The sequence below is a fragment of the Seriola lalandi genome, unplaced genomic scaffold (assembly GCF_002814215.2).
Source record: "Seriola lalandi dorsalis isolate HSWRI2012SDOR001 ecotype SW California unplaced genomic scaffold, Sedor1 jcf7180002054147, whole genome shotgun sequence".
Lineage (NCBI taxonomy): Eukaryota > Metazoa > Chordata > Actinopteri > Carangiformes > Carangidae > Seriola > Seriola lalandi.
In genome coordinates, this window is record NW_019524700.1 from 10,297 (window position 1) to 22,237 (window position 11,941).

The following is an 11,941-nucleotide window of genomic DNA, read 5'->3' on the forward strand; positions in this document are numbered from 1 at the left end:
TTTTATGCCATACTATACTATGACGTTTTTTGGCATTTTTATGCCTTTGTATAATATGACGTTTTTTGGCATGTTTATGACTTTCTATACTATGATGTTTTTTGGCATTTTTATGCCTTTCTGTACTATCTTGTTTGATGCCTGACCATACTATGACATTTTTATGTCCTGTAATGACTTAATATACCATGATGTATTTTTGACATTTTATGCCATTTTCTGACGTTTTTTGGCATGTTTATGACTTTCTATAATATGACGTTTTTTGGCATTTTTATGCCTTTGTATAATATGATGTTTTTTGCCATTTTTATGCCTCATATACTATCTTGCTTGATGCCTGACCATACTGAGACGTTTTTATGAGGTTTTATGCCTTAATATACCATGATGTATTTTTGACATTTTATGCCATACTATACTATGACGTTTTTTGGCATTTTTATGCCTTTGTATAATATGATGTTTTTTGGCATTTTTATGCCTCATATCCTATCTTGTTTGATACCTGGCCATAATATGACGTTTTTATGCACTTTAATGACTTAATATACCATGATGTATTTTTGACATTTTATGCCATACTATACTATGACGTTTTTTGGCATGTTTATGACTTTCTATACTATGATGTTTTTTGGCATTTTTATGCCTTTCTATACTATCTTGTGTGATCCCTGGCCATACTATGACATTTTTATGACCTGTAATGACTTAATATACCATGATGTATTTTTGACATTTTATGCCATTTTCTGACGTTTTTCGGCATGTTTATGCCTTTGTATATGATGTTTTTTACCATTTTTATGCCTCATATACTATGTTGTTTGATACCTGGCCATACTATGACGTTTTTATGAGGTTTTATTGCTTAAAATACTATGACGTTTGTTAGCCTTTTTCAGCCCTACAATACTTAGATTTCTTTTGGTATTTTTATACCTTTCTGTATTATCTTGTTTGATGCCTGGCCATACTATGACGTTTTTATGGTCTTTAATGCCTCAATATACTATGATGTATTTTTTTTATTTCATGCCATACTGTGACGCTTTTTGACGTTTTATGCGTTATTATACTGTGACGTTTTTTGACGTATTTATGGCTTATTATACTGTGACGTTATTTGATATTTTATGCCTTAGTACACTATGAGGTTTTTATGCCTCACTAGACTATAACTTATAATGTCTTAGTATACTATTACTATACTTACAACTTAATATACTGACCTTTTTTTGCTTTAATATGATGACGATTTATTCCTTTTATGTTTTACTAGAGTAAGACATTTATGCATTACTATACTGTGACGTTCTATGCCTTAGTATACTTTGACAGTTTTATGCCTCAGTGTAGTACAACGGTTGTTGACATTTTCAAGACTTACTAGACGTTTAATGCCTTTTATGCCTTACTGTAGTATGACTTTTTTTATGCCCTATTACATATATACATACATACAGACATACATATATAAACACATACATTCTCTCTGTATTCATAAATCACACATTTTCAAGTTATGCATGCATGTGTTTACAAATATATATATATATATACACACACACAGTATATTTATATGTATATATTTGTTTGTGTGCGTGTATAAATCTATTTACAATTATGTTTATATACACCTTCATACGGATCAACAATTCAAATAAAGCAGGAAAGTCAAACTTGGAGTTTTAACTTACATTTGGTAATAACGTATAAAATCTCGGTGTAATATTTCAGTGAGCTGATTCTTTGCTCATTCAGATTAATGTTCAACAAAGACACAGTTCACACAGGCCGGAAGGTTTTCCAAGTTTAATAGTTAAAGAATGAAAAAACACCGAAATGTTTTTGTCGTCACATACAGACCATGATTTGGCACAAAATCCCCCACAGTCCACTCCGATAAGCAAAGTCACAGAGGCACTTTCATCATGAGCGGGGCCACCTGTCGCCGAGGAGCCTGGAGACCAGAGACACCCACACACACCGGGACTTCAGCAACCATCGCAGCCTCCAACAGACCTCAACTAAAGCTAAGCAATCAACTGAAACCAGAGGAGACTCCTCTCCTGATGTAGGCGAGTGCAGGGGGGGGGGTGGGGTGGGGGTCAGTCCGGGGATTCAGGTGAGATGGACAGTATTGACTTTCCTCTGTGGCACTCAGCATGGACAGTCCACAATCATGTTTTATTGTTTTCTTTTATTTAGACAAACCCAAATAAAAGGCACATAAAACATTGCGCATTATGTTTACATAATTATTCTCAATGGACATACATTTAAAAAAAATGTAGGAATGTTTTACCTTTCTGCTAATCAGAAAGCCTAGCCTTCGTATATACAAAAATTACCATTGTTAATGTTCTAATACAAAAAGATTTTATAAAAGGTTATTTTTTTCTTGCATGTGTCTGTCATAACTAACATGTCCTCTGAACTAATGGTTTGTACAAAGATATACATTCATTTGCCTTCACATCTGCCAAATTCATCATAATAACTTCACAGAGAAGAAAAAAAATCTTTCATTATTTGGCCAAATAAACGGTTTGTTTTTTACGGAAGAGGATTTCTACGGAACAAGATTAGGGCCATGTGAGATTAATTTTTTTCTTTTTTAGATTTATGACTTTTAACTCAATTTAAAATAAGAATTCTGAGTTTTAAGTCAGAATTCTTGAAAAGAAAAGAAAAATCACATGTGGCCCCAATCTTCTTCTGTAGTTTTTCACATTAGGTTGGAGTCAAATTAAAAACTTAAATGTCACCGATACATTTACACCTCGACTTAAATAAAGATCAATTTATGGTTCAAGGTTGTTCCTGAAGTACAAGATGATAACTTCACAATCATTAGGTTAAAAAAAAATAGAAAGAAAAAACTAATCACAACAGTTTGGTTGTCAGACTGTGGGGCAAGTCTGAACTGATGAAGGCTTCCTTCACAAAACGATTCCATCACACAGCACATCTGGAGGAGGAAGCATCAACGTGTGGAAAAGTCTTGCAAAGTATTTCAGGCACACTTGTTTACGGCCACTGGAGAAGGACAAATGACACCACACACTTCCTTTCATCCTAATTTTTTTTAGTGTTTTGTTTTCATAAAAGTCACTAGCCTTCTAATAATGGTTGTTGAACTCAAACCTACTCTGGACAAGCTCAGTCATCCACATGCAACATCGGAAAAAAATAGAAAACAAAATATGGGAAATTAATCAATTTCCAAGATCATAATGCCATTCCACATGAGAGCGTTTCCCTTGGTGGACAGTTGGCATGCGTACGACGGGCCGAACATCTGGGCTGCCGACACGTAGACGTGGCCAGGTGAACTGTAACAAACAGCGCTCATCGTCTCATCCCATCAGACTGAAATGCCCTGGTTAAGTACCACTCCTCTGTAGTGTGCACATCCTACAGTTTGCTGCAAGTGCTTCAGAGTTCCTGCACTGAAAAAAGGCCCAACTACAAACAGGCTTCTCTCACTCTCTCTCTCTCTCACACACACACACACACACACACACACACACACACACACACACACACACACACACACACACAGGACTGTGGGACAGTATGCGAGCCTGGTGCAGGAACTGGGGCTGAGATCACAAAAGAGACGATTGTTAACGTGTTCGCTCCGTTGTTCAGTCGCTCTCTGTGACAAGCACAATTCTCTAATCTGTTCAAGTGGAAGTCCTGGACCCGGTGAGTCCTGGACCCAGTGAGTCCTGGACCCGGTGAGTCCTGGACCCGGTGTGAGTGAAACTTCAGCCTCACACAGAGCTCATGAACATGATTCACTTTGTGCTGCAGTTGAAGAGAAGATGTTACACTGTCACCTTGGTCTTCACAGAAGCCTCAGTGTATTTCAGGTTTATCACTGTTCACAGCAGCTGGAAACCCTGTTGTGATGTCATAATCACACACGCTCAGTGATTGGCCAGGTGTGAAAGAACTTCACACACTTCTGTTGCTTTAAGTGCAAACAGCCAGGTGACACCTCTTCAGGTGAGTCTGAAACTGTGAACAGTTGTCCCAGAGTCCTGACTTTGAGACGTCCGTCCACCTTCAGGACAAAATTTATCCATTTGAACCAGTAAAATATTTTGGGTTGATGATGAAACTGTTGGGACGAATCAGAATGTGTCAGAGGACGTCAATGAAGCAGGCCGTCCTTCAATGTGGTCCAGACCACCTCTGAATACAGTCTGAGGGATCAGATCTCAAACACGTCCTCAATGTGTCTCAGGTGCACTCACACCTGAACTTAGAGCTGACCACCTGTGATCAGATCACATGAGACGGATGTTAATACCAGGTCTGAACGGGGCCTGAGACCATGATGGGGTTTAACTGGTACCAGGATTCATTCGACCTCTCAGGCCTCTGAACCAGGACTCGCTGGTCCACAGCTGTGTTTCAGTCCTGATGGGACAGGACTGGTGACGCTGCAGAGGCCGGACAGATTTCCAGTCTGAAGCTTGTATGAAAATAAAACTGTTGCCCACATGGACAGAGGTGTGGGGCTGTAAGATGTAGTGGCAAGGTTACATATAATCTTGTCACTGTGTGTACGTGGTTGCACGTTGTCAACTCCCGTGTTGCTTGGCAACATGAATCATGTTTCTTCCACACACTGACATCTTTGCTCTTTCAGGCACACCTGAGCTCTGAGCGGGAAAACAACACCTCCTTTGTGATCACAGCCTTAGTCTTCCAGTAAAGATAAACTGCCAGGATTTAAAAAAAACAAAACAAAAGACAATAAAATAACAGTTACAACTAAACAATGAGCGATGCAAGAGAGACGGACAGAGAAACTGCAGATTACAGCAGGACAAGGCTGGATGATCGTTTCCCTGAAGCTCCTTCCTGCTGCTGACAGGTCTGATCTGTGCAGCTGCGACACTGACACAACTCTGTTCACCAACTGATGAAATCACCAACAGGAGCATCACAACCTCATCAGCACTGTTCTCTACATCATCATGATCATCTGACCTTGGACGAAGGGCTAGAGACCGAAACATTCGACGTGAGGATGATCAATACCTTGTGATGCTAAGTTGCAGGATATTCTTCTTTGCACAACAGAAGTGATACTTTCCACCTGAGACAGATGTCTAAATACCTTCATCGAGAAGAGCGGGAGATGAAATGAGCAGTTCTGGTTTTCACTGCTGCGTTAGGCTTCGTCCACTTTACTACGTTTTCATTTTAAAACGAAAGTGATCTCTGTCCAGATGAGCAGTTCAGCTGCGTATCAGAAACTCTCCATCCAGACTACTGAAGAATGATAGTGAACAACGGCTGCTAGCAAAGACAACAAGGTCAGTGACACTGTCATTCATGTTGTACTCACCACTGGTAGTCCAGGCTGATGAGAGCCAATCAGGAGAGACCATGGGTGTGACCTCATCGTTTACAAAGGTCTCAGTTTCTGTCCAGACTACAACACAACCCCAGAGTTTTCAAAATAAAACACAACCCCAGAGCTTTCAAAATAAAACCGGGTCTTGAGAACTCTGGAGGGGTGTGGACGGCAGGAGGAAACGTAAGAGTTTTGTTTTAAAATGAAAAGGAAGCCATAGTTTGACACTGGGTTCATCTCTGAGTCGACGGCTCCTTCCTGTGATTTTAATAGTTTCTGGACAGCAGCGATCAGGTCCATTGACCTCTATGAAGCTGCAGCTGATCAGATGACACCTGTCAGCAGACTGTTCTCTGGGACTGTTGATAATCAGACTTGTCCTCTCCTCAGTCTCTGCTCATGTCTCTGTCCTCTCCGGATGGACGGCCACATCAGTGGTGATATAGTTCTTGCATTGCTGCCTGTGCTAAGCAGAGAGCTTCACTCTCCCACAGGTAAAAGGCAATAAAATAGTGTCTCATATTTACAAAGAAATGGTCAGTGTGTAAAATGTTGAACATGGTTTTAAAAGACTATTCTCAGTAACCTTCCTGAGTTTGACTGACAGTGATGGGATCCTACACCTACTAAAGTAAACATCTACCCAGCTCAACATACAACAGGTAACTTTGGGACTGCTCTCGTAGCAGCTACGCTACGCAGCTCTTTGACCTCTACAGGTAAGAAATGTCCTCAGTAATCAAAATTTTTATTCATCTGACTTTTGATAATACTGCCATTTAAAGGGCAAAAACCTGGGGGACATGCTCTCCTCTCAGCTGTACCTTCAACTGTCATGTCCTGATATAAATACATTAAAAAACTTCCAAACAAATGTCACAGATAAACTTGTGTAGAACATCCAGCAGTGAGGAGTGACTGGTTTCCAGCAATTTCAAAATACAGACATGGGGGGGGGTCCACAGTATCACTCACCCTCCCCCAGAATGGAAGCGTTGTTTTTTTTTGTACTTGAACTTTAAAATACATGAACTATTAAATACTGATAAGTCCACTAAAATAACAAGAGGGAAAAAAAGAACATGAAACAAAATTTGCCTCAAGAGGAAGCATCAAGAACAACAAGACGTCCACTGCAGGAGCTGTTGAACGAGCCTCAGGTACAGTCAGGTGTTTGAGCGGGTCACCTGTACGGGACCGACAATGTCCTTCAGTGGCTAAACAGAAGAGAAAGAAAGAAGGGCTCTAAGAGGGTTCGACTCTCCACAGCAGGTGATGCGTTCGCTGCTGCAAGGAGCCGGCTAACCGTCAGCTACCTGTCGTAGTACAACAAACTGCCCAGGTTTGTAGAAAGGGGGAAAGAAAAGGGATAAATACAAAAGAAATACAGGTGAACACGCAGCAGCTGAAAGTGAAGTCACTGCCCAATAATTCAAGCCAAGTCAAAGTGGAAGAATTTGTTGATTTAAAGCTGCGTTATTAGTGAAATAATAATCATGGGTTTTGGGAAAGAAGCAACATTTGAACATGTTATCTTCTACCGTTTAATTATTCAGTCAGACAGGGTCTCCATGCCCCCCACCCCCCCCCGACCCCCCCACACACAGCTCCACTGATGGGTGCTAATTTCATAAGAATTTTTTTGTCCTTCATGGTCTAAACGTTCTTTAAAGGTTTTCAGTTTCTTTCAAAATATAGAATTCAGTGGGAAACACTTAGAAAATCTTTGGTATAAAATGTTTGTTATTTACACAGAATTACTGGATCCCATGAGGTCATGTGACACCAGTCAGGTAATTCAACAGATAATAGATTTGATGAGCTCAGAGTTTATACTTCAAAGCCAGCTGCTGAGAGTGGACGCCAATCACATCTGGAGAAGAGACCCCCCCTTTAGATCATCCAATGGCAGCTTTAATGAGTCCTAACGTTAGTTTAAATGTAACTCGGACTCCACAGCTCTGACCGGCTCGTCTGTTATTGGGCAGTTACGACATCATCAGTGTCACGTGGGCTGAAGCAGCTCTACCAGGGGGGGGAGGAAGGCAGGACTTGGGATAGAAAAGGCATGCTATCCATGGGCCTCATGGCGATGTTGAGGGGCCCGGTGATATTCATGGGCATGGGAGTGGTGATGGCGACCGGGTGGGCGATATTCATGTGCGCCGTCGTGGGGATGTTGACGGAGGCCAGGTTGACGGGGCCAGTGATGGTGACGGGGTGCTGCAGGTTGACGGGCGACGTGATGTTGACCGTGCTGGTGGCGATGTTCATCTGAGCGGCGATCGTGACGGGGTTGCTGGTGATACCGCCGCGGTTCACGGCTGAGGTGATGGCGGCTGCCGAGTTGGTGACGGGCGTCGTGGTGGCCGAGTTGTGCACGCTGTTGGCATCTGTTTAAAAAAAAAAAAAAAAAAAAAAAGACAGGGAAGTGAATTCAGGGCTGGATCACCTGGTGAAAATATACCACCCCTCCAACACAAGGACAGCCCACAGCCCTCTCAGGTCCTGGGCTGTTTATCTGGGTCACTGGAAATGTCAACACATTATTAATACATGATGTCAACTGTGGGAATATTGTTGAAGAAACCTACCTTTGTGAGAGTTGTCAATTAGGACTTGGAAGGAGTTATTTAAAATCTCTCCTACCGTCAACTCACCTGAGGGGTAAATTCAAAAAGCAGGATCAATAGACTAACCAGCTAACTGTCTGTTTTCATTCAGTTCAAACAGTGACACATTATCAAGGACATCTTCAGCTCTGTGTATGTCTCAGGCTGGATTCACACCACACTGCAGGACCGTCTCAGATCAGTTCAGGGCCAGAACATAAGGCTGGCCGATTCATCCAGTTTCATTTTCCATTATGATTTTGGTTTCTGACGATTATGAAAACAAGATAATCCAGATGAAACGATTATTGTATTCATCTTTAGCAGTTTGCCCATTCAGAGACTCTAATCTAACATGCACTTTTTCAACACAGTTAGCAGGTATAAGCGGGTTTTTAAAACGTGGGTAAAGCCGCTAATAAAAGCCCACCGAGCCCTTTTCCACTGCCAGTCGAGTTTATCTTTCTGTGCGGACGGAGAACACACTTACATAGCACACGCAGAGTGAGCTGCTAGCCGCCATGCTAACAGTTAAAACAGATCTGTCATGTCTCATTCTCCAGGTTGTTGCTCCTGTAAAAGTGTCACAGCCTTTGAGAGACACCTGATCTGTGATTGTGTTTTTAAAACTTATTCTGAAGCTGCAGCTCATTCTTTCATACCTGTGTGCAGTGTAGCCACCGCCATGTTTGTGGTTTAAAAGCACCGTGCTGGACAGGTGACAGGTGTGTCCAGTGTCTGCGCTCTGAAATATCATGTACAACTGGAAAAACTACGTGGACATAACATTTTTAGTTTAGAAATCTGTTTTTATCCTGTTTTTTCTGTTATTGGTGGTTAAATATTAGCTTTACTATCAACAAGCTGCTGCCAGTGTTGATGTGTTGCGTTGCGTGCACACTAGGCTTTCTTAAACATTTAATAAAAAAATATTTTTTATTAGTTTTTTCGTCAAACTGTATTTCAATTTGAAGAAAGTCCACTATTAAAAATACTAAGTTCAATAAATGCGTGGTTTTTCCAAAGTCAATGAGTAATCGAGTTCAATAACTGTGGTTATTACTTTTGGCATAATCGAGCAGCCCTACACACAGGCCCTGTTGGCTCACTGCTGGGAAATCCCAGTCTTTACCAAATATGATATTTTCCTTTGATTAGTAAGTGTGTGATTCATCAATCAGCTCACAGTCAGTCGGATGATGCAGTCTGGCCTTTGGTTTCAGGTCAGGTGGTGTGGATCCAGCCTCAGTGTTATGGTCCAGTCTGTGGTTAATTTCAATCATCTACTGATCCTGCTTCATGAAATTTAACCTTACATTAGCAAAACAGAGAGACCTTTAACTACACCAGTCCTCGGAGAAAAGAAAAAAAAAGGTTTCTGGTACAACGTCAAGAAAAACTGGCCACTTTTGCAGGTTATGATTGAGTGTTAAGGGGTTTCTGCTACGAGCTACTGGATTACCTTTTCGTGGCCCTGAGTGGTTCCACTGCCAGTCACTTATGCCTATTCAGAAATACAGACACATATGGGGTTACAAGAGCACAGGGCAGCAGTGCTGTCATCTGGGAGGCATCTTCAACAGTAGTGGGGTGGGGGTGTTAAATATTAAACCTTTATCATGTTTCACTGTTTGAAACCAAAGGCAGAATATCAAACAAATATAATAATCACTTTATGATTAAAAGCATTTGGGACATTTAAAATGTTTCAGTTTAGTAAAAGGATGTTTTCATTAAGCAGCTATCAAGACACAATCTTCAATGACTCTTTGTTTCAGCTTTAAGCTGCGTCTCATTTGGAGACGAGAGATTTGTTTAGTCACTTTTAAAGTGACGTGACACCACATCAAAATGAATTTACATTCACATCAATTATGACATATAATACATGTATCCTTGCGAGGGCCACTGAAGTGATTTATTGCTGCACTTCAATAAAGTTCTTGAATTCACAAAAGATGGATTAGAAAATTAATGGTCACAATCAAAGCAACAGAGTCTGAAATGTTCTGCCTTGAAGTTCTTAGTGTAGAAATGCTGGTTTATACATTTCCTGTCAGGAAACTTCAGGCTCATAAAGCCTCCATCTATTATGATATTAAATTAATTTAATTTATAGTAAATTTACAAATGTTTGGTGTGCAAACACACACACAGGTTTTTTTTTAAAAATGTTTTTAAAGTTTTGTGAGGACTGTGAGTCATCATGTAAAGATGGTGTTCTCTGCTGTGGAAGCTGAAAGATCCATTAAAACATATATGAAGAATATAAATCCTCCATCGCGGGGAGCTTGTTTCAGATCATTATTCTAGGCCAACAAAACCAAAAGAAAACTGTTTTATAAGTGATCATGGACAGCCAATCACAGAGGAGCAAGTTTTACTAGGAAACAAGTTTAAGGTTAATAATTGTGAGTGTCATGGCTGTGTGAGCTAAAGGTCAAAAACACTAGATTTCAAACTCTGTTCAGTGAAATGTTGTAAAGGTAACTGTTGACTGGATCTGTGTGTCAGATGAGCTGCAGGCTCTAATGTGCAGCACTGAGACCACGAGCAAGAGCGAACACAGGAGCTGCTCCACAGTTACAGGAAAAAATACTCGTCTCTCTCAAGTCAGGTAGAAACTTTCCATTCTTAGTCTGCAGTATAAATTCAACTCAGAGTGAGACTTCGTACTTTTAAAGGAGTAGAAACTATCATCACACAGACAACACATCAAAACTGACACATTTAAATGAGCAACGTCCTACAAAGAGTAAAAGGTTTGTTCTGAGGACAGAAGCTCAAGTTTAAAATCTGATGGAAATGATCATTAGCTAGTTTCCTGGAGCTTCAGTTAATGAACAAACTGTTGTTGTAGTTAAAGTGACTGATGACATTCATGTCTTTTTATTCTCACTCATCTTTGATCATCGTGTTTGTTCAACCTCATTCAGAGGAAAAATAAAGCAGTGGTGTTAATGATATAATAATGACATATGATTAGGGATGTAACGATGCATCGCGAGACAGTTAAAAATCGATGCAAATCAGCTGAGATGAAAAATGAATCGAGATGCCCTTTTTAAACAGCAGAGGGCGGTGGCAAGTTGGCACCGTCATGTCTCTCATTCCGTCTGAACCAATACCTGACAGTGACGTATGACGTCCAACACGTGAAATCAAAAGTAGATTAGGCCCTCTGCTGTTTAAAAAGGGCATCGAGATTCTCAGCTGATTTGCATCGATTTTTAACTGTCTCGCGATGCATCGTTACATCCCTACATATGATACACGATCCTCCAATTCAACTTCAACTCGTGATTAAAAAGGTCTGAGAAGACCAGGTGAGTGTTTCCCATACACTGATTTATTTGTGGTGGCTGCCACAACATCAACAATGACCTCCACATATTGATCTTCTATTTATTTTTGTTATTATTTCAAATGGGTAAAATCTAACTTCATTATAGAGCTGCAGACAGCTCATTGCTTCAGTCAGCCCCTCCTTACCTCTCTCCCTCTCACCTGTCTCACACAGGGGAGCTGCAGGGGACTGGGCACTAAGATAATATATATATATAGAGTTTATATAATACCTTATATATGATATTATTTCATCATTCATTTAAATATCACTGTAGGTAAGTAGTGTGGCATCATGGGAGTTGTTGTCTTCCGCACCACTGCAGTCAGTTTCTCCTGGATTCCTTCAGGTTTTCAACCCTCCAAACAGACCCAGGGATTAATTAACATTATTGATAACCCCATTACCTATAGGTATCAGTATTAAAATTTCTACTATAGCAACTGACAATCAACAGTACGTGTGATAACACCATTGCCTATGGGTATAACTTATTTGTACTGTTTACGATTAGTTATCAACAGTATATACAGCTGTTCATGGTCTCTCTCCTCCCCCACCCCCCACCCTCCTCTCAAACCCAGCCAGTCAAGCAGACCC

At 40.6% G+C, this 11,941-nt stretch overlaps 1 protein-coding gene across 3 annotated transcripts in view; it reads right to left on the reverse strand.

The window, feature by feature from the left end:
* Positions 1–1,803: 1,803 nt before the first annotated feature.
* Positions 1,804–11,941, reverse strand: part of LOC111653116 (vascular endothelial zinc finger 1-like) — a 21,118-nt gene continuing 10,980 nt past the window's right edge. Inside the window, exons 5-7 of one of the 3 annotated variants that reach the window (XM_023403583.2) lie at positions 9,458–9,499; positions 7,978–8,043; positions 1,804–7,776 (exon numbers count right to left, since the gene is read on the reverse strand). In XM_023403583.2, coding sequence (XP_023259351.1) covers positions 7,409–7,776; positions 7,978–8,043; positions 9,458–9,499 — 476 coding nt within the window. In that variant the 3' untranslated portion in view covers positions 1,804–7,408. The remainder of the gene's footprint in view (positions 7,777–7,977; positions 8,044–9,457; positions 9,500–11,941) is intronic. The other 2 variants (XM_023403584.2, XM_023403585.2) reach the window with 2 other exon arrangements.